Source organism: Rosa rugosa, chromosome 6 (assembly GCF_958449725.1).
Source record: "Rosa rugosa chromosome 6, drRosRugo1.1, whole genome shotgun sequence".
Lineage (NCBI taxonomy): Eukaryota > Viridiplantae > Streptophyta > Magnoliopsida > Rosales > Rosaceae > Rosa > Rosa rugosa.
The window spans coordinates 8876174-8903117 of NC_084825.1; the positions used below are offsets into that span (position 1 = coordinate 8876174).

At 36.7% G+C, this 26944-nt stretch overlaps 1 protein-coding gene and 2 long non-coding RNA genes across 4 annotated transcripts; 2 read left to right on the top strand and 1 right to left on the bottom strand.

Moving 5' to 3' along the window:
• The first annotated feature begins 2365 nt into the window (after window positions 1–2365).
• LOC133714201 (probable LRR receptor-like serine/threonine-protein kinase At1g07650) lies at window positions 2366–26188 on the top strand. The gene is made up of 3 exons (XM_062140288.1): window positions 2366–2672; window positions 3245–3422; window positions 26107–26188. Exons 1-3 carry the CDS (start codon window positions 2570–2572, stop codon window positions 26180–26182), a joined length of 357 nt encoding a protein of 118 aa, XP_061996272.1. The 5' UTR covers window positions 2366–2569; the 3' UTR covers window positions 26183–26188.
• LOC133718405 (uncharacterized) lies at window positions 4098–8029 on the top strand. 2 transcript variants are annotated; one of them, XR_009850279.1, is made up of 4 exons: window positions 4098–5024; window positions 7386–7433; window positions 7516–7620; window positions 7781–8029. It is a non-coding gene; the product is annotated as an uncharacterized LOC133718405 (long non-coding RNA). The 2 variants fall into 2 exon arrangements; XR_009850278.1 differs by lacking the exon at window positions 4098–5024 and having other exon boundaries at window positions 7053–7433; window positions 7781–8021.
• On the bottom strand, window positions 18966–23212 carry LOC133717493 (uncharacterized). Its single transcript, XR_009849666.1, has 3 exons — window positions 22357–23212; window positions 21924–21996; window positions 18966–19352 (listed from the first exon to the last, which is right to left on the bottom strand). It is a non-coding gene; the product is annotated as an uncharacterized LOC133717493 (long non-coding RNA).
• Window positions 26189–26944: the final 756 nt, after the last annotated feature.

The following is a 26944-nucleotide window of genomic DNA, read 5'->3' on the forward strand; positions in this document are numbered from 1 at the left end:
CGCGCAATCACGCAACGGGTGTAAATCACCATGCTTATAACCCCTCGACTACGAAATTGAGGGTTTCTAGCTTAGGAATTAGAGGGGATCAAGTCTCTAACTCCGTCCTAGACTTGCTCAAAATACACACCTTAGAGTTGAATAGGCTCCTAAACATGCATTTTTACCCAACAAAAATTGATATAAGCATCCATTATATGAAAACTGCATCATTACATTAAATTAAGCATATTTTACACAAGATTTGGACTAGGGCACACAACTCTAGCCTCCAACAATAAAACTATTCACTACACATCATTAAACTAACATCAATACACATAATTTAAAGAGGAAAAAGTGAAAAGAAGTAGGGAGTAACAAGAACAAACCACAAATTGCTATAGAGCAGTTATAGCTAGCCTTGATTTATGGCTCTCCACTGTTATCTAAATTTAATAGTGATGAAGCTCTTGATGTTTTTTTTTTTTTTTTTTTAGAATAGAAGCTCTTGATGTTTAGGCTTCCTCTTTAAATTTTCTGGAATTGATGAAGCTTTGTGGTGGAGAAGTGAGGAAAAGAGAGAAACAAAAATAAACGAAAGAATGGTGGTAGAGACTAGAGAGGTCTCTCCCTTTTTTTAAAGCGAAAAACTCACAAACAGTACCTGAACTTCAAGCCACTAATAACTTTCGTACCTCAAGTTCAAAAAATATCAGATTGGTACCTGAACTTCTGACCCCGACCCAATATCAGTATCTGGGAACAGTAAAATCGTTAACGGAGTTAATTTTTTAAGAGTAAATTTGTCATTTCACTGTTTATCATCTCCAAAACTCTCCCCTCTCTCTCTGCAAACCCAGATTTTTCATTATCTTCTTCATACTTCACACACACAAACCCAAATCGACCAAATGAGAGGTGAGAGGTGAGAGGAGTTGGTGGTGGATGGGACGGTGGCTATTGAAGAAGTGAAAGGTTGGTTGATAGTGGTGATGAGGTATGAAGAAGAAGAAGAAGAAATCTGGTATTGCAAAGAGAGGGGAGAGTTTTGGAGATGTTGAACAGTGAAATGACAGATTTACCCTTCAAAAATTAACCCCGTTAACGATTTTACTGTTCCCAGGTACTGATATTGGGTCGGGGTCAGAAGTTCAGGTACCAATCTGATATTTTTTGAACTTGAGGTACGAAAGTTATTAGTGGCCGATAGGTCAGGTACTGTTTGTGAGATTTTCCCTTTTTTAAACTGTGGTCGGTGTCTGTTGGAAGAGATAGAGAAGAGATAAGGTGATGGGAAACGTGTCAGCACCTGATTGGTCCCAAAGAAAACAGAGAAATGGTCTGGCGTGCAAGAGTAGCAAGGTATTATGTCATGATGTCATCACTTAATTGGTTAATTTAATTAAACATAATGTTTAATTGCTGCACATCTCACGTGATGATGGCACTGATGCTACACTTCAATGATTAATTAATCATTATCCAATGAAATCAATTTTTCCTTTTCTTTTTTGGCATTGATATAGTTGACCACGTCGAGAATTTGTCATTTTATCGAAACTCCAATTTGCTTCACTTTTGCACAATTTTACATTGTTTCTGCAATTCCACTTATTTACTATAAAATAAATAAAAATAAATTAATTACATAACAATTAATTTGAAAATTAGCTTAATTCTAATATTTAGAATGTAATTATGCACATAGAAATGCACGTAATCATGAAGCTTCTATTTTACTGCCACAATATATTGTTTGTTGTAGTCAACTTAGGCAACTAGATTAACAAACAAATTATCACTCCACCTTGGAGACTAATCACAATCATCAAGGATATAAAGAAGCTTGCTACTTATTTCCATTCAAGCTCTTTTAAACATGTCTTTAGAGAGGCAAACTTCGTAGCAGATGTAGTAGCAAACTTAGATCACACTTTCACTAGCAATGTGTCCTGGACCAATAGGATTCCGTTAGGCATCTTTGTTATTTGACGATGTAAACTCTGGTTGCCCAGAAATACTGATGCATGTATATTAATATATGCCGGTAGTCCTACATACATATACATATACCACATCCTTAAAAATAGTAAATACCAAATGGTTTTTGGTTGCAATTGGTATATTAATTAAAAACTTAGACTCGGCTAACTTAATTGGAATGTGAAATACTAATTCAGTCACTTTCTGTTTGAACTTTAATAATGTTCTGTTTTACTCATTCAAAGTTCTTTGTATAGTTTCAATTTTTTTTTTTTAAACCAAGGTAATTAATTGTATTAAAAGGAGATGAGCAACCGGCATGCCAAGAGAGCATGACGAGAAAGACACGAGTCATAGTCAAATACATGTTGTTTGTTTGTTCAATCGCTATAGTTTACACAGAAACTCTAGAATTGACTTTGGTGAGCGACCTCATTCTAGGTCTTCCTCGTTCTCTCTAACCAATTTCTTTTTTACCCCATTACTTCTTTCATATAGACTTATCAGTTCAAGTTCTCAGCATTTTATCTCGTCCTAGCCGGGAACTAGAGATTCCCTTCAATTGTCAAACGTTTTGGCCATGTACACTTAAGCCGGCCAAAATATGAAGCACACATTCTTCTTCCCAAGGCTTCTTGTTCATTCTATCTTGCTGGTTATCTATGCAAGCTTTGCTTTCGGAGCTACTCAATTATCAGAAGATGAAGGTAATATATATATATATATATATATATATATATATATATATATAGGATTTTTCTCAAGTAAGGATATCCTTACCTAAGCTTATGGAATGGATTTTCAATTTTTGGCCACTTTTCGATAACATATTCACATCTTAACCGTTCAGTTATTAGGTCCTAATATAGAGATCACTTCTACAAATTTTCAGCCAAATTGATGATCGTTAAGGCATCCAAAACTGCAATTTACACGAACGAACCGAATCTGTCGAACCAGAACCGTTCGTGTTCATTGTTGTAAATTGCAGTTTTGAATATCTTAACGATCATCAATTTGGCTGAAATTTTGCAAAGATGATCTATATATTAGGACCTAAAAACTGAACGGTTAAGATGTGAATACTTGTTAGAAAAGTGGCCAAAAACTAGAAATCCGTTTCATAAGCTTAGGTAAGGATATCCTTACCTGAGAAATTATGTGTGTGTGTGTATATATATATAGTTTGATCTTGTTTTGCTTTCTGTACAAGTCATATATCTATGGTATATGTATATATATTATTTCTGACGATGATGTTTATTGATAATTACCGCAGTACAAGCTTTAAAGATCATTGGAAAGACATTGGGAAAGGACTGGGATTTCACTGCAGATCCTTGTAGCGAAGCATCTGGATGGATTACTCCCTTAACAGACAGCGCAGCTGCGAACAACGTCACCTGCGGCAATTGTACTACTGCTGGCGATGATCAGATCTGCCATGTTACAAGCATGTATGTAAAACTCTCTCTCTCTCTCTCTCTATGTGTGTGTGTGCGTGCCTATGTCCATACAGTTACTGTTGAACACTGGAAGGCTAAGAGCCTAAGACTCATGCTTGAAGACTTATAGTCACTACAAGAAAAAGTACTAGTCATAGCACATCACTATAGCGTTTTTTCAGGAAATGCTATGAATTGTAAATTTAAAATATTTCAATAGCGTTTACAATTTATAAACGCTATGAAACGAATGCAAACGTCATAAAAAGATGCCCATCCACGGAAACCGCGAGCGGGCAACAAAAAATGAAAAGAGCGCGGAGTTGAATTTTTAAGTTGAGGTTGGAGCCTTTATCAAAATACCTTATCACAGACTAGGCCGTCAAAGAAAAAAAATTCTCTCTCGACAGAAAATCCCAGCAACTCTTCGAATTCGATCATCTCTTCCCCAGGTAGCCCTTCTCCATTCTCTTCTATATTTATTCCCCCTCTCTCACATCATATACTTCATTTTGGTAATGTGATATAATTCTAGGGTTTGGTGGATGAATCAAAGTTTCAGAAATAGATTTGGGGCTATTTCTAATCTCTGCAATTTCGTGTCTCCATTTTGGTGACAGGAGGTGTAGTGAATGGGTTGGGCAACGGCGTCACAGCTAGCACCATAGGCGTCGTTCTCATTTCTCAATCGTGTGTCGACCTTTCCGTCACCTGCATCAAAATCGGTTCTCCCTATATATCCCTTTTCTTCTTTCTATTTCAATCTTTAATGACTCAAAAGTGAAAAATATGTATTTCTCTCCCACGAAATTTTATTAAATTTGGTTCAAAAAATGAAATCAAAGATTAGATTACATGAACTTGGATCTGGGTTTTTCCGTAATGGTTCTAAGACTAATGCTTTTAGTTAATTACTTGTTTTACTTGACAACAATTTGCAGATCTGTATGATGGTAATACATCTATCCTTAGATATGGTATGGTTTTTGTTCTTGAAGATGGTGTAGAGGTACTAATTCACCCACTTTAGCCTTTTCTTTCATTATATATAGTTGCCCATATTAATAATTGACCATTGCTTCTGAATATGACTCACACTGTGTTATAGCAATACTATTATGAAGCTTTTGAGCTGAAACTTTATTCCTAACAAGTTCATTTAGACTTGGATAACAAAGTAGCTACCTTGTCAGAACAGAGGTAATATTCAACTAAAAATCTGCAGTTTTACTTTTCTCCTATGGCAGTGGCTGACCAATTCGCAACTTTCCATCATACATGCACAAGTCATTGTTCATGTATTGTTGGTGAACATATGCTTCAAATTCTATAGTAGAAATACTTTATACTGCATTCCAAACTTTTTTGCTGAGAGCCTTGGTATTTGTATAATATATAGATCAAATATATAATTGAAGGCCAGGAAACAATGGTGGAATATTTTCACACTTTTTCATATAAAAAAATATCTCATACTTGCTTCAACACTGATGGGCATTAAAAATGAGCAAAACTAATGCTAGCTAATGAGATCATTTTTGTCTTTCTTTTAGTTGGCAGCTATGGAATTGCATTCAACAAACAAGAACAACGGAATAGCATAACCTTTCACAGGTTGGGTAATCTTGGTTTTGTCCTATGGAACTATTTTCATTGTAGCTCTTATTTTATCTATCTGCTGATCCGTATATTTTTTTTTCTATTAGCTCCTTGTGGTTGAAGTTCATTCCCCTGTAGTATTAGTTTCTTTGTGTATATATATAATTGCTCCAGATACAAACCAACTATGTTCCTCTACTATAATTTTTTTTGAACGCGGGGGGTGTCAGTCCATTGAAGTAAAGTAGGAAACATTACAAGAGATGACTCACCCGGACTCCGGGCAACGACAGAAAGAGTCATGAATGAAAAACCTAAGACAAACCTAGACTAATCAAACATAATGAATCCATGAGATGAAGCTCAAGTGCTGTAGAAACATAGTTCGACACTACTAGAATGGTCCCCGACCAAAGACAAAAGACCATTCCAATTTATTCATGTTCCCATCGACTTCCCCTATTCGAGGGCACCCATGGGAGTGCATTCCTCAGACTCAGAACCTTTGCCAGAAGACATGTGAACCTCCCTATCAGTAAGGGTAGGTGTTCCTGCAGCCAAAACCGAGCTGCCTTCACCAGAGGAAGGATTGTCCACTGCCTTAAAACTCCTCTTCCTGCGAGGTTTTGGATCCTCAGAAATTAGCTTCTTAGGTTTCAAACCCACAGGTTTTGGATTATTCTTACGCCCAGGAGGACGTCCCAATTTAACCTTCTTTGCCGGAGAAACTAAGATAACCCCGTGCTTACTCTTCAGGGCCAATTCAGGTTCAAAACCAAGATCAACGGCCTCCACCTGAGGAGCCTGCTCAACTGTCTTCTTACGCTTAGAATATTGCATGAGGGCCGTAGAGGCCGTTCTCTTCTTCCCACTGAGAGATGGGACCACTACAGCAGCTTGCATGGGCGCACTGGCCCCCTGAACCGGAGATGGGATTTTGGCCAGTTGGGCCGCCAGAGCGGAGACAGAGAAACCCTGGAGTGAAGTCGACTTTGCCACGGAAGTAAACAGATTAGGCGCTATGGACTGAGCCAAAACCTCCGCAAGACTAGGAGCAGCAGACCCCACCAAGCTAGGGTTAGGGTTGGCGCCAACGGAGACCTGCAGCGCTGCCGGAGGGCCACCGCAACCCGACCGCTGATGTTCCATCATACCACAGACCCGGCAGAATCCAACGAGCCTCTCATAGCGGAACCTTACCGTCGCAGATGCCCCAGAGGTGAAATCAAAGGTGGATGGAGGGAAAACCTGTTTCACCGGAGACGACAAAACATGACGGATACGAACCCTAGCCGCCGTGCCCTTACGAATCCCAGCTTTATCCAGATGCACGATCTCCCCTAAGGTAGCGCCAATGAGCGCCACAGCACCCTCAGTAACTAGGGCCGGCGGTAGACCCATAATCTCCACCCATACTGGAAAAGAAGAGATCGGCACTTGCGCCGGATCTTTCAAACCATCGAACTCAGCCATAGCCAGCGCCCACTTTCCAAAAAACCACGGCCCTCCCTCAACCGTCCTTTGACGATCCTCTGGGTTTGAAAATTGAAAGACAAATCGGTCCTTGACTGCTTGTGCAGAGAGACGATTGCCAAGCCCCCATAAGGAGGTCATAGTCCCCAAGAAAGCCTTGGGATCAGCCTGACGCTTGGCCGTAACGGAGAGCAGTCTCCCCACCGCGAAGTGATGAGAAGACACAGCAGCAGCACCAGCCGGACCAAAGGATGTCCGGCCATCTTCAGAGATCGCCAAAGCGGCTGCCAGACGAGCGGTAACGTGATCAACCATGGTGGAAGAGAGGAGGATGCCAAGAGAAGAAGATGCGAAGAAGCCCTAGCCAGAAACCCTAGCAGAGCAAACCCTAGCACCGTAAAACTCTCTTTTTGTTATAGTAGATCTCTACTATAATTGGTAAAGCCCAAGTTGAACTTTTTGATTTATAATGTCTTATTCATCTTAAACATGCATTTCAAGGCAGGTATTGATCCCAAAATGGGTCGAGACCTAGTAGCTCCTCAGGTTATCAAGCAATCAGGTCAAAGTTTTTAAACTAGTTCTTTTATTCAATATACTATGGAGTTCACAGTTTCGTTTGAAGCTTTTCAATTATAGTGCTTTATGACCAGGAAGGCAATGGTATTCTTGAAACTTTGTTGAATGAGTTTAAGTACCCAAGCAGATATTGGAATGCGTGTTCACACAATTGCGATACCTTTTAAGTTGGATATAATTCTTTGATTTTTGTTATGTTTTATTTGTTGTAATTAAAAAGGAGAAAGTGGAGAAAATAAGAGACGCAGTAGAGAAATAAGCCTTTGGTAATTATTAGCTTATATTGTCATGTATGTATATATGTATGTGTATGTATATTTGTAGGGAAGGCATAGAGAAAATGAAATTGGAATCAGTTCTGAAATTTCAAAGGTTGCTTTCAGTTCCTTTCCTAATAGATCACGTCTAATCAATGCTGTGACTTCTGACTAAGGGTGCCGATTGTGTATTGCAGAATTTAGCTTGTTGTATGCCTCCAAGATCTTATAGTGACAATGAGTTCAAGGTTATTTAACAGACTTTGAGCAAGCTCAAGGTTTGAAATGGTGGGGGAGTTGAGGTAATGAAATTTGTTGTTCATGTATAAATTTGTTTCTTGTTCGGTTTTTGTTTCTCTATTTGCTTAGAAACTTTGAAGCTTCAGCAAAGCATCTTTAGCTTTGGCTATGTTTAGGATTTGCTTGCTTAGTAACTGTGGATTGTGTTTCGTTCTCATTCAGCAATTACTCAAGTACTGTATGGTGTTTCGTCAACGTACAAGATATACTTACTGCATTGCTGGTTCACTCCCAGATAAGTGGCGAAGTGACTCAACATCAAAAGTTTTGAAGCTGTTTTAGAGAAGTAATAGAGTAGTTTTATTTTATGATTATTATTCTTATTCTATTAAGATTTGTATCACAGTACACAAGGTAGGAAAACTTGTTGGCATAGACAATGCAGTAGGTGTGTAATTTTATGAATGTCACACTGTATTTTGATTGTTTTGAGATTATTAATGAAAATTATGACTTATGATCAAATATTTGAGGACTTATTATTGTATTTTCATGGTATAGTAATAGTGCATTGCAAACATTAATGCAAAAATACAGGACATCAGCACCATTAAAATGCTATTACTAATGAACAATAGCATTTAAACAAACGCTATGGATTGTCTAAGCATAGCAATTGACTAAACGCTGTGGAAAGTTTAATAATAGCGTTTTTAAAATGCTTTTGAAGCCTATACAATAGCTCTTCCAAAACGCTATGGATGTTGAACTTTTCATAGCGTTTGCGGAAACGCTATGACAAACTCTGGATCTATTATATATAGCTCGGGCAGACATAGCGTTTACTAAAACGCTATGGTATCCTACGATAGCGTTTTTTGAGCGCTATGAATGGAAGTTTATGGTGTAGTGAGTTTCCCAGTTGTCTTCATCGTGTTCGATTATTCGCGAGGGTCCTGTTGCCATTAGTTCATATATATATGATAGTTACATGAGTGAGGGCTGTATATTTGTACGGGGGTGCATCCAGCGGCCAGTATATATTATATAGTCTCGATCATTGGCTTAATTATATATGGTTGTGACTGATGAATATGTAGGAACTAATTAATATCACTTTGTCGTGACATTCAAGTGGCGATGTGTTTTTCACTTTATCGTAGCCTTGCATCTCTCAACATTTTTAACAAGGAAAACTATTTGCATCCAAACCGATTTATACCCGTTTGTTCGAACTTTCTCCTATTTGTATATATTTAGCAGGTCTAAATTTAAAATTAAACCGTTTACAAATTAATAATTAACATTTAAAGATCAACATTAATTAAGATATGATCTTTAAAATTTAATTTATAACTTTTAAATTGATAAGTCGTAAATTTGAATTTGCTAAATATATACAAATAAGAGACAGTTTGAACACGGTAGTCCAAACCAATTTGAATGCAAGTATTTTCTCTAATTTGGTGCACGGAGGTTCATATTAGTTCAAGGTCCTACAAGGTCCATCTTTGAAGTTCTAGATCTAGCTAGGGTGGCATGTATATTTCAACTGCGATTTCACTTCCGTACATGTATAATTCATGTTTAGATCTCCGGGACCGGTGGCATTCAAGTTTATACAAAAATAATTTCTAATAAGGGGTGGGCGCAGTTTGGGCTAGTAAATAGTTCTTTCAGTTTGGGCTAGTAAATAGTTCTTTTACAGACATGTTGATTGACCCAAAATCCCTGGGCCGACTATTTTGGTAGACCTGTGAGAACAGAACCATAGAAGTCACGAAAAAGGAGAAGAAGATGAGACAACACAATCCCTTCCGAGGAGAGAAGTTGAAGCCTTGAGGTGATGTTTGTTTCCCAGGACTATGATGCTCCTCCTTAATTTCTATAACTGTCCTGGACTCTTATAACCTGGGATATGTTACTCTAAAATCTGACTCATGTTTGGTGTTGCCTGGACTAAAGCTTGCAATCGAAATCCATCATCCTTGCACCTCCTTCTTGTGGTGCCTTTGCCAGACGCTGCCGGACTTCCCACCGGTTCCCAGACCTGCCGGTCCTTCTTCTCCGACCTTCTGTGCAAAGCACAGCCGCAGTTGCTTCTGATCTTCGACTGCTAGAGACGGACCGCCTTCTCCACGCGAAAATTGAAACCCAGCTTCTCCACGAGAAAATTGAAACCCAGCTGTAGAAAATTGAAACCCAACTTCTGACCTTCGACTGCTAGAGACGGACCGCCTTCTGACTTTACCGGCGTCGGTGGCGAGCTGCTGTTTCATCTGCTCCAGCACTTCCGACTTCAACTCATCGTTGCTTCCCATTCTTCCTTGAGCTCTGTTCTTCCATAGAGGGGGTGGAGTTGAATTGCAGGTTTAGGTGAGAATGTTGAGAGAATGACAAACTGAAGGGAAGAGTTGAACAAGTGAGAGAGGCTTCCACAATCCCATGGTTTTTGGTGGGATTGTGGTAGAAGGTGTTTTGGAGATTTTGGGACTCCATAGTCTCATTTAAAAGAGTCCATGTTGTTGCCAAACATGGGTCAAGTCTTGTTTTATTATGTAAGACAATCCAATCCTATCCAATCCCACAAAACAAACATCCCAAGGTACCGGGCAGTACCACCCTGTAGATGCTCGAACGCATGAGAAAAAATTCAACTTGAATCTATTACAAAATTAAAAGCTATTAAACATATTCCAACTCTATTTTCCTTTTATAATATGGATGTCTTTTTCGTCCTTTAATTGACTCATAAAATCTGATTTTAAATTTAAAAAAATTGGGATGTGTATTATGTATTTACACTATTAGAAAAATTGACTATACACACTGAATGAAATCGGTGTGTGTAAATAAATGCTAATAGTCACTGATATCTTAGTGGGAAGCCTATAACTATCTTACACACACATTTTATTTCTGTCTCATTTGAGGAGAATGGCCTTTGGTCTCTCCCCAGTCCCTACTGATAAAAAAATTAGTGTGAACTCTTTAGGGGATTAAGGGCTAGTTTGAGATTGATGTGACTTTTAAAAAAATCTGCTGCTGCTGCTGTGTTGTGAGAATAATCAACTGTGAATTAAAACAGTTTTGTGTTTGGTAAATAATGCGCCGAAGGGGTTTATCTTGGGCCTAGGAAGCCTTTGAGTTCCCCTTGACAAAGTCAAAAAAAAAAAAAAAAAATTTTTTTTTAAAAGTGCTGTCAGTACATAAAACAACTGCAGAGTGTATTTTAATCCGCAGCAGCTTCTAAAAGCAACCTCTGTGCTGCTTCTAAAATCTGCTGCCAGTGACCTATAACTTTCAATTAAAGCTGCTTTTTATTTATTTACCAAACACAATAAAATCTAAAATTTTAAAGAAAAACTGATTTTTTTAAAAGCGAAGCAATCCCAAACGGGGCCTAAATTACTTGATATTTAAAATCTGTGTGAACTAATTAGATTTTAAAAAGTAAAATATTCTATTTCACCATTTGTGTTTAAAGAGATATTTTTAGTATTTTTGTTTTTCTTAATTTACATGATGCAGTTTTAAAGATTAATTACTATAAAGGGAAATGATGCAAAAGGTCATATTAGAGTATGAAATGATAAAAAGATCACCTAGTTTCCCACTTGATAAAAAGGTCCATAACAAATTGTTAGTAATATTAATATAGTCCTTATAAATGATGAGGTGATGTTAAAAAAGGTCAATTTTTAATTTTTTTGATTCCAAGTATGCCCTTCAAGGCAGTACACGTTTATAACTTTTCATTCAAAATTTTAGATATCTAATTTTCTCTCTCTCTTTTGATCAGAAAGCTTGATTCGATTTGCGCTTGGTCTCTCTATGACGATCTGAAATCTCAGTTTTGGATCTTCAATCCAGAGCTTTGTTCTCTTTTTCTCGATCTCTGGCACCATCGCTCTTCGCCTTGATCACGTCACTTTTTCTTCTTCTTCGTCTTTCGCCGTGATCAAGCTGAAACACGTCGCCCTCGGCGAGAATGGAAGGATTGAAATTGCAAGGATCAGATTATGAACAAGGCGAGGTCCTACTCGTTCAGCCAGAAGGCCACCAAGGAGATCTCCTCAGTCGACGATGACATCAACATAAGCTCGCTTCTCTCTCCATTTTGATTCAACTTGTTTGATCTGGTTTTGCAATCCTGAATTGTTGTGTTTTGGATCAGAAATTTGAATACTTTAGATACTTAATTGAGTCATTAGGTTAATTCATTTAATTATTGTTTAATTGAATCTTAGGATGATTGATTTCCCTGTTATATGTGTTAAGATGATTGAATCTTAGCTGTAACGCATGAAAATTGTATGGTCTTGCTTCCCTTGTTGATGGGATTTTTGTTATAATTCATCAACAAATTTCTTTGTATTGGCATGTTCTGCCTCATAATCGCCAAGTCAGTTACTTTCTGAGATTGTGGCTTCAAAACTGTGTAACCATAGAGGGAATGGAAAGGTCGTATTTGATGCTGCCAGCTATGTCATTTATTTAGCTCATTTTCAAACCTGACATGATGTGTTTGTGGTGGTTCAAGTCTGGTGTGAGATGCTGATATATTATTCAACTTCTTTTCTTGATAATTATATACAAGGGGGTTTATTAGTACGTTGCAGTATCTCTTTGCTTTATAGGCTTGTCAAAATTATGGATTGTTTTACATCTTTAGCATATATTAGGCGTTGTCAAAACTAGGTACTAGAACATACATGCCAGGCCTAAAAGTGTTTTGAAGTGTGGCTCAATTGAAAATTATGTTTTTTGTTATGAAGCAAGTCTGTCTACATGAAGCCATTGTTTTTTAGTGCTTGGAAGAATTATAGTTGATGCTTATCATTCTTTGAATTGGTTTAGTAGAATTTTCAAACTAATGGGCATTGTTGGATCAATCATTTTTAGGAACATAATCAGCTAACTTTGAGATAGCAGCTCTAGGCCGGGTTAACTGATTAATTTTGTTATATTCTTGCTTCCTTTTCTTGATTTCTTATTACCCAATGGTGGATTCAGAAGAGATATCAAGTGTGACTCAATTTAATCCTTGTCAATTGTCTCTGTTTGCAGGGAATTTATGATGATATGAACTTGGGATTTTACCTTGTTGCATATGATGACATTGGGGGCATTTCCTGCCAAAAGGCTTGCAACTCATCTAGTCACATTTGTAGTTTCACTCGGGTCATCAGTAAGCACCCAATCTTTTGGACTACAGGCCCTACTTTTTCCGAGTCTCTGTTTGTCCCAAAGGAAGAAAGTTTATATAATAGTCGCATACATATTCGACAAAATGCCGTAGCAGATCACATTCACTAGCTCACAAGAATTGAAGTGGTCTCTTGCATTCTTTGAATTTGTCGGTTGCTTAATACTTTTACACCTAATAGGCTTTTTAGCCTTCCATGACGCAGTAATTTCCTTTGTTGAAGTTAAGACATTATATAATAGGTTTACTGTAATCATATAGCCTGAATTTTGTCTCCAACAATTTAGTTAATGAGTTTCAGAAACTATGTCATTGACCATGTCACTGTCAATCCCTGGCTACGTCACTGTTAACTTCAAGTCACTGGCTAAGTTACTGGCCATGTCACAATCATGAACATGTCACTATCAATCCCTGACGAAATCATTGTTAACATCAAGTCACCAGCAAAGTCATGGACCATGTCACTGCCAATCTATGGCCAAGTCACTGTTAACCTCATGTCACAGATTATGTAACTGATCATGTAACTGACCATGTCACTTACAATGTATGTAACTGACCATGTAACTGATCATGTAACTGACCATGTAACTTACAATGTATGTAACTGACCATGTCACTTACAATGTATGTAACTGACCATGTCACTTACAATGTATGTAACTGACCATGTAACTTACAATGTATGTAACTGACCATGTAACTGATCATGTAACTGACCATGTAACTTACAATGTATGTAACTGACTATGTCACTTACAATGTATGTAACTGACCATGTAATTGATCATGTGACTTACAATGTCTGTAACTGATCATGTAACTGACATTGTCATTGACATGGCTGTTTGGACCTAAAATGACCCAAATGGAACAAGAACATGTCAAGTCACTGGCTAATCATTGTTATATTCATGTCATTGACCATGTTACATTGCAAGTCCTTGACCATGTCATTGTTATACAAGTCACTGACATATTTTGGAATTTCAAGTCATAGTTATATCTAGGTCACTGGCCAGGTAATTGTTAACTTCAAGTCACTGGCCATGTCACTGTTAACCTCCGACAAAGTCACTGACCATGTCACTGGCTATTTCATTGGTCAAGTTACTGTTAACCTCACCTAGATTCACCTCGAAGAGATTACTCCTCACCCATATTGGTTTTGAGATGATTTCTCTTCACACAGATTCGTCTTTAGGGAATTACTTTACTCCTTACCCAGATTTTCCTTGAGGAGATTACTCGTCACCCATATTAGCCTTGAGAGGATTTCTTCTCACACAGATTAGCCTGTAGGGAATTACTTTACTCCTCACCCAAATCTTCCTTGAGGGGATATCTCCTCACTCAGATTTCTCTTGGGGAGATTGCTCCTCACCTAGATTCCTCTTGAAGAGATTTCTACTCACCTAGATTCACCTCGAGGAGATTACTCCTCACCATATTGGCCTTGAGGTGATTTCTCTTCACACAGATTCGTCTTTAGGGAATTACTTTATGGCTAGAACTTTTGCTTCTTCTTCATAACATTCTTCTTCACTTCCTTGCCTCTGTTTTCTTTTACCCCGGCCTATGTGTCATGTTTGTATATCCTATATAAAATTGTGAAAATCAAAAGATCATTAGTGACTTTGACAGTAATATGATCTGTGACATATTCATGACTGTGACATAACCAGTAAGCATGCTCTCAATCTAATTCATAGGATAAGTACATAACCATGAGCAATAGAGTCTATAATTCTTCAGGGAAACATTAGACAATTCAATACTTGAGCACTTATCTCATCTCTAATGTGCTATGCAACTGATCTTCAATCATTCAATTCAATACTCATGCCCATGTTTCAGTACCCATTTTAGCTGCAAAATAGATCAATGTCTGTCCGAAAAAGGTACGGAAAATTCAATCATCAAATTAAAGAAATAGCTTAGTAATTTGGAATGCAAAACAACACCCATTAACACCCTCATCTATTTGAGCCTCTTACTGACGAGTCAATTGTGATGCTATTAAAGATCAACATAAACCCAGAACTCAAACCCAATTGTAGAACACAATTGTAGGTCCATCATCAGGCAAGAATTTTTGAAAATGGTACTAACCTTGACAAAGACTAAACTTGAAAAGTGACGATCAAGTCCTAGAAGTTCACCCCGTGCCAGGACAAGTCCGGGTCGTCGTCGTCGTCGTCAACCCGACGTAGATTATTCTTGTAGAGATCTAGCCCCTAGAGGACGAGGAGGGGCAGCCGGAGAAGCCCTTGATCAGGGTGCGATCGTGTGCGGCGGAGAAGGAGCAGCTGCCGTGGGTATCCAGATCGGAGCCGCTGTGTTTGTGTGAGAGAGATATAAAGGGACAGAGGGACAGAGAGAGATGCGGTGGCAGTTTTTGTAATTATTTGTATTTTCAGTGGTAGGTTGTTAAGGGGAGACCTTAATTATCATAGGAACATTTGTGTATCCTAAATTATAATAAGGCATTTCAAATTGACCTCTTTTATCATCGGCTCTTAATATAATCACATTTAGTGATAATAATGTTATGAGTTATAATCCCATGCGACAATATTCACTTTTAGTCATAATCTCCAGATTTGTTCATCAGCAAGCATCTTCTGCTTCATTATCATCAAATCTCAAATCAATAGGAAAAAGTCACTCCTAAATAACTGGCGATCACTGTAAATGAAACATCAGGAGAACCTTGCAAGAAAAAAAAAATAAAATAAAAGATTAGATCTTGAAAAGATACAAACGAAGACCCAGATCAAGAATGTTATACTAATTTATCAACCAGAGATTAATGACAATTACCTGTTGTTATTGCGAACTCTTAAAACGCAGTAAAGTAATTTTTTTATATTCCACAAGAGGTTCTTAATCATGGCTAACAATGGTGAGAAGAACGAGTCAACGCTCTAGTAACCCTTCTGGAGCTCTTCAAGTTCTATTCTTGTACTTGAAGATCTGAAGATGGCCTGACAGAATCATCAAAGATCTAGAAATTCCAAAACCACCCAATATTTAGAACAAACCACTTAGGAGTGAAGAAGGAAATCCATGGGCTTCAACATATGAAATGAATTCATATGGTGACAAACCAAAAACCCGAGTTGAAAGAAAGAGGAGAGAATATTTCAAAAAATAAAAAATAAAAAAAGAAGAAGAAGAAGAAGTCCTGATGACTCGACCTCGACGTCAAGCTCACATTCGTGAATTGTCTGAGAGGTTGACTGTACCTGACAGCATCATGGGGAAGAGACGACAAAGGGAGGATGATAACATCACCATTTCTCCGAAAAAGCTCAAGTTGAGTTTAGCTGTTGGCAAAAGGAACCTGAACTTGGAACCGGAACAGCTCGGTTTGGTACCAGTGCAGCAAGCTGATGAGCAACCTCTTCAGGTACAGAAAAAAAGAGGGAGACCTGCAGGTAGTAGAAACAAACTACCCTATGGGGAAAAGAAGAAAGCAAAGCAGGGAGAAGAGAGTAGGGCAACAAAGAAGAGGCTCTTCCCCAAACTTGACAAGGCAGGTGCTGGAGCAGGCTCCAACCCGAAAGGGAAGGAGATAGCTATTTACTAATTGCATTTTATTTCCTTCAAGTCTATTGCAAGGTGATGAGGCTTCTATATGTCTGCTATGACGTTTCTAATCAGTGTTTGTACCACAATTGCGTGCCTGGCAAGCAAGGGTTAGTTGAATATTTCTTCCGTAGGAGGCGAGGCTTGATTATTTTGTATAGGCTTGCATATTTGCGAGCGCATCAGAGACTCTAGTAGTTTGCTTTAGCTTAGATAGGGTAGTCGTTTGACTTTGGCTTTCTTATGTAAGCTTTGTAGACTATAGCCATTTGGCTGTTTGATCTATTGATATTAAACTTCTATTCAAAAAAAAAAAAGAGAGAGACAACAATAGACTAACTCAGCTAAAACAACGATATTGTAGAGAAAGTAATTTCAATTACATGAAAGGGTTTGAAGATTGAGAACAGAGGTTGAGAAAATTACTCTATTTCGATGCAAGAAGCCGGAAACATCGATTTGGGCTGTTTGGAACAAACGGCGATGTGGGTTTATTTGGAGGAAGCGGTGTTGGGCGAGATAGAGAGAAGAGAGAGACACGGGGAATGACTGAGCTTTTTATTTACAAAATGTAGTAACCTAATTGACAAAAAAAGAAAAAAAAAAGAAAAAGAAAGAAGTAAACCCAATTGACCAGCTTTAAGAAAATTAATAATAATAATTATTTTTAATAAATCGCAACTGAAGTCAGTGTGCCTGCCACTTTTTTTTTTTTTTCTTTTTTTTTTTCTGTTTTCAAGTTCTGCTTTTTTTATTTGTTATTATTATCTCATCTGAAAAATGTATCTTTTCCTTGCTAATTATGGAGTACCTACATGAAACTTTGATGACGATACAAGAATACTAGGTTTTTGTCACAAAGGAAAAAAATAAAAAAATAAATTACATTAATCATTTATTAATGCACTTTTAAATTTTTACAATTTCTACCGTATAAATCAAATCAACCGTAATTATCCTTTCCACATGACAAGTAATTTTCTTTATTATATAAGTCGAATAAGATTAATTACATTAATCACTTATTAATGGACTTTTAATTCTTTACCATATAAATCAAATGAACCAGAATTATCCTTTTCACATGATTAAAAAAGATCCGTAAATTTTTGGATAAATTTTTTTTAGTCCCTAATATGAAATAAACTTGCGAAGATGAGGGAGAAGATCACTAGGATTTATTTCTGATCATTTTAATCATCATTCCACACTGATATCTATGTGTATTAAGTATTAACAACAATAATACAAACGGTATCTGTGTGAGATACAAACATGTCTCTTCTGACAAATATTGACACGGATGTCAGTGGGAAAGTAGCAATTGTTATAGATAACTGTATTAAACAACATACATATATTAACCACTAGGTTGTGGTAGGGTGGCCGAAGGTCCCAGTCTGGAACCCCCAGGTCTGGCTTTCGAATCCCCACTCCCACACCTAGTGGCCAGCAGATTTGAGGGGCCTTAGGGTTCGTGCGCCTGCGTCGGGAGATTAGTCTGGCTATGCTGAGATACTTCCGAACTGACTGGGTGGGTGTGTTACTAACTTGCTAACGTAACTGAGGTAGCTTGCTACCTTTCAAAAAAAAAAAAAAAAACAACATACAGATATTAGTGTCATTTCAACATTCACATGGACGATAGTGTGAACATTCATTGCTACCACTATGCCAAAAAAGCAATCAGACGACAGAGGAGATCTGTCGTCTGATGAAAAAAATTTCTGTTGTCTAGTACGGTGCCGTCTCTTGGGCTATCAGACGACAGATTTCCTCTGTTGTCTTATTTATCAGACGACAGAAATTTGTTAGGTCGTCTGTTGTCTGATGAAATCAAGACATGAGCTAACTGTTTGTACTAGTGAATTCAAACGACAGATAAATGTCGTGTGATATGGAAACAAATAACAGTTCCTTATAATTTGTATGATCTAATGCTTATTCCAAAGACAGAAAAATGTCATTTATGTGGTTTGAATGCACTGAAGTATAAGATATGAAATCCTATATGTTGTCTGAATGGACTTATAATAACAATTTAGTGTTGATACATTCAAATTCCAATAACAGTTAACTGTCATTAGCATTCAGTTCAGAATACATTTATCTATTGTTTTTAGTAGCCTACAATAACATTTATCTGTTGTTTTAGTACACAAGTAACAACATATTTTTTCTTGTTCCTGTTGTTCGTAGATATGTCCAACAACATATTTGGATTTTATTTTGTTGTTGCTTTTTATTTCAGATGACAATTTTCTGTTGTTTGAGTGCACAAGTAACAACATATTTTTCTTATTCCTGTTGTTCTTAGATACATCCAACAACATATTTGGATTTTATTTTGTTGTTGCTTTTTATTTCAGATGACAATTTTCTGTTGTTTTAGTGCACAAGTAACAACATATTTTTTCTTGTTTCTGTTGTTCTTGGATATGTCCAACAACATATTTGCATTCATTTTGTCATTGCCTTTATTTCAGATGACAATTTTCTGTTGTTTGAGTACACAAGTAACAACATATTTGGATTTAATTTTGTTGTTGCTTTCTAATTCAGATAACATATTTGTATTCTTGTTGCGCCACAATTATGTAAATCTGGAAACTACCCAATGCATTCATCAAATATGGAATCCATTCACAAAAATACCAATATTTGATTAATCTGTTACTGCAGCTATATATACATCCATAATGAAGCTAAGCTTAGTAAACATCAGTTTAATAACCCATAGCAGTTGGCATGATCAACAAATGGAACTCAAAAAACACTGATATTTCATACTATTGATCATATTTGGTGAAGGCAGATTTAGGTGGTGCATCAGTCTCTTCAACAGCTGGTTTCGACACTATTTTTTCACCTCTTTTCATTTGCACTGCCTTCATCCTTAGTGCTGTTGTCTTTCCATGCCATGAAACCTTTTGTTTCTCAACATGAAACTGAACATTCAAGGATTTTCAATAAGAGCTTAGAATCCACTTTCTGTAGAAAAATAATAATAATAAGATTTAGTCCAGGAAAAGCTTTTTTAAGCAAAAACCCTTTTATGTTGATAAAAACAAATCAAGAGCTGCATAAACTAAACCATCTGTAGACCTTTAGTCATTAATGGGATGAACAGACCTTAACAAAATATCAATATGCAGATGATCAAATAGGGTTGGTTGCAGAGTAATGTAACTCAGTTTTTCATTGAGAAATAGAACCTGCCATTAAAAAGAAGCATACAACTATTCTTTTGATACAAATCAGACCTTAATAAATAACTTAATGTGGCTTCAGATGCACCCCTAAGGAATTTCATAATTGAATTCGAATAGAATAGAATAGCTCCGTAAGAAAACTAAAACCGAAAGTAAAACTACTAGGAGCAAGGAATCTGTCATAGTCTGTATATTTTCCTTAAGAAAACCAAAACAGTAAGCACATGAATAACTTCTACTTTCCTTACTATAGGACATAAGTAGTAAATAAATGGCGATGAGTAAAGATACTAACTTGAGGAAATTTTTATGAAGAAGCTTTGCGAATGGACAGTGCAAAGACTGGAAATAGGCTCAGTTGCAGCCATACAAAAGCTTTAATAACATTTGAAATCATAGTCCATTGCTTTGAAACCAGGTAAAGTAAATAAGCTTTTCAATACAACACTAAAGATGGGGTAAACATCACATTTTTAGGATTCTCGACTACAATTATAACTTGACAAGAAGAGAATCGAATGAAAAAGAAGAGAACACAATCTTTTCATTAAGCAAAACTAGAGATGGTAGTCTAATGAAGCAAAAAGTCTCTTTGCTGCAATCAAATCCTTCTAAGAGAAGAAGAAAAAAAAAACGGATAAGGCTATCAATATATGCTTGGAAGATGTTCAGCAAGGCTATATTTAACAATGTAACTTAGCTTTAAGGAACTTCACATGTAGGTATTCTTTTCAAAACTTGCTAAAGAAATCTTTAATAAGTATCTATTCAAGCTTTTTAATAGGATTGAAACTTGGACAAGATGAGATAGTTCTCTGCTGTAAAACTTTCTGTGAAAAGGACAAAATAAAGATATAGTTCAGCTGCATATTTTAAAGATCTGGGTAAAAAGAATGTCAAAGTAAAATCACAACAATCAAATTGAGTATTTGAACGTCAACCATGTTTATAGTTGGCTGACAACCAGTTCAAATTTGCAGATTAGGAACGAAACCAATATGCCAAAGGCAACCACTTTTACCAATAAGAGTTTGATCAAAACTCAAACTTGACAAATCATTGTTCATTCGTATATGAACACTCAGTACAGAAATATAGAGAAAGCATCTCAACAATCACACCAAATACACACCAAAGTAGAATCAAAGCTATAAATAAGAAAATTTTGCTTTCCCTACCTCAAGCCTTAGATTTCAGTAGGTAATAAAGCCAATCAACTGCTACAAACGGCAAAACCAAATTGAAAAGCTAACACCAACTCTATAATCAGCAATTCCAGCCACCTAAACCATGTTCATTTGCCCACTTATTGAAGACACAGGTTAGCTTATAAATTGTGATAATTTTTTTTATAGTTAGCTTAATTTTTGTGTGATTTCATTCAAAGTGGGGGAAGGAGAAGATCCTATAGTTGGTTCCAACCTAAAACAAAAGGAGAAAAAGAAAAAAGAAAAAGAAAAAAAAAAGGAAACTGAAAATAATAAAAACAACAGACCCTGAGTAAAGGTATGCACACCAGCAGGCAATAGAAGAAAGATTGCTATCTCATATCACAATGCTACAGGGTGAAGTGCAGTAGGTATATATAGAAAGAACACTTGAAAGAAATATGCCTGGTAAATAGTTGGAAAAGGAAAGACATATCATAGAGAAAATATTAGCAACAAAAAATTCCTGGTCTTGCTACACAAACTGACCAGCAAGGTATTTCCTTGTACTTTGATGTTATGTGCAAATTATAATATCACAAAAATGCAGCATTCAGTTGCGTACACAAATTTAATCCGTTTTCATGTAAATGGGTGGAATATTATGATCAGCATCAGCATCTATATATATATATATATATCTACATGATTTCTTTCTCATTCTTGACCATAAAAATGAAAACGTCAAGAAATGCAGCTAATTACTTTAGCTTAATATATATATAGCTTAATGAAAAGTCGTTATATATTGACTGAGCTCTTACTAATGAGCATGATATAAGTCCTATTTGTGTGTGTATACACCGACTACTATTGATTGTCTAATAACGTCTTTCAATACGAATCTGCTTCTCACCCTTTACGTACCATCCAATATAAATTACCAAGATGCACAGCAGATACTGATCAGTTTTCAAGGGATGAATTCAAGAGTTATTAGTATTTGCTCTGATATATATGAATATATGCACAACAACACTGATCAGTTTCAATTCAAGATGCACAACACATTAACTGATCAGTTTTCATACATTTCAGAACGATGTTATTGGATCACAATGGAAATTACACACCAACCTCAATAGTAACATGAGCAGCATTAAGAATAACAAAAAAACAAAAGAGAAAGAAGTCGTGCGTACCTTGCTTAAACAAAATCTGTCACTTAGCCACTCCTAATTGCTCATACAAACCCATTCTTTTTGTATCACTTATCTAGAATATGGAACATAAACAAAATAAGTCAAAGAAGGCAGAAACAGGGGAAAAAAATAACAAAGAAAGAAAGAAAGAAAGAAGGGGGAGCAAGAAAAAAAAATAACTAATACAGTTCTTGCTTCCACTTTCTAGAAGCCTTGGCAAGAATGTGGCAACTTTCTAACTAGCCTCCACCAGAAAATTCTATATTTTATGTAAAAGAAAGTTCAATATTTTATGTAAGAAAGAAAGAAGCAATAAATTTGAAAACAAATAGCAGATATATTATAGTGAGCATAGAGTGAAACTTAAGGGAAAATAAAGGAATATCTATCAAATCCAATTTGAATTGGTTTTGGTAGTGGAAAGAATGGATACCTAGTTTAGTTCCCACGAGAATAATGGGCACTGATGAGGCATAATGTCTAAGCTTTGGAACCCACTTCTCCAACATAACATGCAACAGGTCAAAAGAGAAGAGAGAACACATAGAATCTGATTAGTATTATACATTTGGTGCATGTACAAATTGAAAAAGTGAATTTTGAGTTTAGGGTAGAATCTTGGTAGAGAAAAAGGAGCTTACTTTCTTTGATATGTTCTCATGACTAAGTTAAATAAAGCAAAGTAACATAAATGGATCAGAATGACTTCAAAGAGAAGGATAGGTTAGTTAGAACAGCCATGGTGTCAAGTGCAGAACCTGCCAAAGGCTTCCAACTAAAACATACTCAACCCAGTACTATTTTCTTAGGTCTTAACCCATCCACATGATCGGCGTTGCCACTAGGGAAAGTTAATAAGACAGCTTCCGACTTCCAGGACAACATATGCAATATATTCTTGAATCACAATTACCAAATGGGCATGCTTCATGGGGTTTTGAATGAAAATCAACCAAGCATAACCAAGACCCATATATTAATACTAAACATGAGTCCAAAAGCAAGAGATTAATCCCAGATCAAGATAATAGAAATAATAATAAGAAACCCCAAAAATGCAGAAAGAGGTAAAATATGTTCTACATGAGAGAGTGCAGAATTTAAAGAAATTGAAGTAATCCAAAATTACTACTACAAACCCTCATTTTGAGTAGAAATTGAACAATTCGATAAGCCATATGCTCATTATAACATAGGAACCATGAGAAACAAAGAGGTATTACAAGAGGAGAATACCCCAAAACAGATAGAAGTGAAATTGATTTTAGTTTTCCCAAAAAGGTTGCTCGACATTTTAGTAGAAGAATGAAAATCTAGAACGACCACAACTATTGGAGTCCTTATAAGCCCTTCGAAATGACGACGATACTGCTGTTGCTGCCTTTAAATGCTCTCAGGCTTAAAGCATTGGAACAAAAAAAATGGTTGTTCACAACTGCGTTTCGATGTTTAAAGCTTCTCAGAGATGGTACACTGTTGTTAATATGGATGCTCCAAAAACTCTAATAGGCCGTTCATGAACGACCACAACTATTAGAGTTCTTTAAAGGGTCTTGAATGCCCCAAAATTCATTGCATTAAAACAAATTGGTTGTTCATGAACAACCAAGTTTTAATGTTTAAAGCCTCTTAAAAATGGCGTTGTTGCTGTTCTTTGGTACCACGATGTTTAATGCGTTGGAATAAGAATAGTTGTTCTTGAACAACTGGATTTCAATGCTACGAGCTCCCTCCTTAATGACGCTGCTGTGTTACTTCAATTACTCACAGCCTTTACGCTTTCACGGAAGGAGAAATCAAATTCTATAGATACAATGTAATAAAAAGAAGGGTGCAGCAACATATGCAAAACTGAGAAGCGGGTCACCAAGATTTTTGGTGCCCATACGCACGTGCTTCCTCCTTGCCCATACAAAAGCCTCTGAAGCAAACCATGATTGCTTGATATTTGATTAATGTTACAAAAGACAAGAACTCAGCATGTGGTGAATTTGATCAATCACATGAATTCAAGCATTGACGCAATGAAGGCTAATTAATTAATGGATTATAATTTTTCATTGATTAATTTAACTTGAAGAATAGCATGTGGAAAAGTACTCTGAAGACTTAAAATTCAGTTTATTGGGCCTCCTACAAAAGAAACGGAAGCAAGCCCAGTTTATAGAGGTTCACTTCAAATCTTGAGCTCCAAATTGAAAACCTGACTCGTCAAAATGTCAAGCAATGACTCGACGTAAAGCTCAACTCTTCGCAATGGGTGTCCAAATCACTTATTTACTTGAGCCCACTTACTTTGAAGCTCGAGCCCGATTAATTTGTTCGTCGACAAGAGCAGAGGCAGCATAAAGCCCATTTTCAAATCTTGGGCCCACTGCAAAGCTCGGTACATCGGGTCCCTAGATCAAGTCAAAGGACACTCTAACAAATTGGGTGTCCAAAAGGAATACATTTGACGGATTCAAAGTAATATATATACATCCGTCGAACACAAAAGTCGGTGCAAAACCAGAAATACCAATTCCTATGAACTACGGTCGGTTTGATCCCACAATGGGTACGTAGGCAATCTAGCAACACCCACTAGATGCAACCACAAGTCCAAACAGAATCCCTGACTCCACCAGTCAAAATTCAGCCAGTCCTAAATTGAATCATTGACTCCAGTCAAGTTCTGCCAACACCAAAAATACAAATTCATGTGAACTACAACGGTTTGATCCCTTTACAGGGTACGTAGGCAATCTAGCGACCCACTAGATGCAACCGCAAGTCCAAACAAAATCCCTGACTCCCTGGTTCATCCAATCCGAATCCCTAACCTCATCAGTCAAATTCCGCCGAACACCAGGAAACGTCATAGCCTTTCCAAACAAATCCAAAACAAATTGAATCCCTGGTTCACTTACACCAAATTCGTCCAAACACTATTCACATTCCAAAAGCAATACCCTCCAATGGGTCATTCACCCAATGGAATTCTTGAACTACAAGTGGCTTGATCCCTCTTCAAGGGTATGTAGGCAGCCCATTCAAATATTCGGGTGCAGCGGCAAAAACAAATAAACAAACACACATCCACAATTGGTTTCTTCATAAATGGAATCAAAGGGTGTTTCCCTATAACAAGGGAATATAATTAAGAGACACATTCTGTCTTGAATGGGTTGAACCCGAAATAATTAAAACTCTATTCACTAAATGAATACGAGTGAAATTATGTTGGGTGACATTTACGCTCACAGTGTGCAATTTTTACTCAACAGTGTGGATTGCTCTTTTTGCTAGTAGTGTTAGGAATGTGTTAATAAAATTTCTCATTAAAGAAGACGACGCGGAACTTAAAAAAAAAAAAAAAAAAAGGTTCTTTTCGCATGTTCTTACTGCCTTATTTGTGCTTACTATTATTTGGTCTAGTAACTTTAGTCTCTTTAGAGCATCTTAAGCAGACTCTCTATTTTGGCTCCTTAGCTATTTTGGAGAGCATGTTTAGCTTTTTATCTATTTTAGCAGCTACACCAGACTCCTAAGTGGCTCTCTATTATAACTTTTAGCTATCTCGCTCCTAAATAGAGAGAGCGGGATGAGGCTCTCTATAATTTAAAACATTCCTTTTAAGTTATTTTATGTAATTTATAAATACATTTAAACTATTTAATATTCATTTAAAAAATAATATAAATTCAAAACTAGCTAAAATATAGAGCATTGATGCAGACGTAATTCTAAAGTGGCTAGCTAAAATGACTTTTGAGCTATTTTAGCTCAAATTTGACTAAAAAATGGCTAGCATTGCTAAAGATGCTCTTAGTAAGTCTCTCCCAGTCCTCGGTTCAATTCACGAACTCGTTATTGTGAATTATGTGATAAAAAAATAATAATAAATAAAGACAAAGTTTAGTCTCCCTTATATAAGTGGAATCACCTTATGATGATCATCCCATTAGAACAATGTACTTGTGAAAAATGCACTCCACCTGTTTGTTAGTATGCCTATAATTAAGAACTGGCCATTGCCCGTTCGAGTTGGGTTTTGTTCCTTGGCCTTCAATAAAAGAAGAAAAAGTAAGCAATTTCTGTAACTCGATAATATTTGACCTATTTTGTCTCAGTACTTTGTGGCTGTGTTTGCAATTTAGGCAGGCTATTTAACAGGTGTTTGTTATTTTCTGATGAAGCGCAGATCTCTGAAAGCTCAGAATTTGGCAGGAACACTCCCACCAGAGTTGGCGAGGCTTCCCTATCTACAAATAATGTAAGCACACACTCACCACTCCATGTTTGAGTCATGCAAAGCAAGCAAAAGAGGACTTTTGATAATACATATTGAATGTTCTGTTCCAAAGCAAGCAAAAGAGGACTTTTGATAATACATATTGAATGTTCTGTTCCAAATTTCTAGTATCTATAACCACGACTCATTTTTCTTTCTTCTTTTCTTCTTTAGTGACCTCTCCCGAAACTATCTGAGTGGTACCATCCCTCGAGAATGGGGCTTCCTGCCGCTAGTTAACATGTACTAAATTAACTTCTTTCTCTCTCTCTCCACTATGCCAATAATGCCTTCAGACGACACATTTCAGACGACAGAATTTTTGTTTTCTGTCGTCTGAATCTTTTAAACTTCTTTAGACGACATATAAATTAATTCTGTAGTCTGAATAGCATGAGAATCCATACTATTTCACTTTTTAGTAAGTTAGAAAATTAAGACGACAGATATCTGTCGTCTGAAAGAACTGATAAATTTGCATGAAAAAGTGGAAATTTAGGACAACATTCATATGTCGTATGAGTAAATGGGAAACAAGTGGAAAATTAGGACTACATTCATATGTCGTCTGAGTAAACGGGAAACTGACAACTAATTTGCTAATAATATTGTAAAGTATTCGATCCCTCCCTTGGCTAAAAAAGAAAAACTCGGGCTCCTTTTGCTAGGACCTTTCCCTTAGCTGAAAGAAAAAAAGAACCAACCCTAGATCTAAAAACTTGGGCTCGTTTTGCCGCCTCTGACTCTC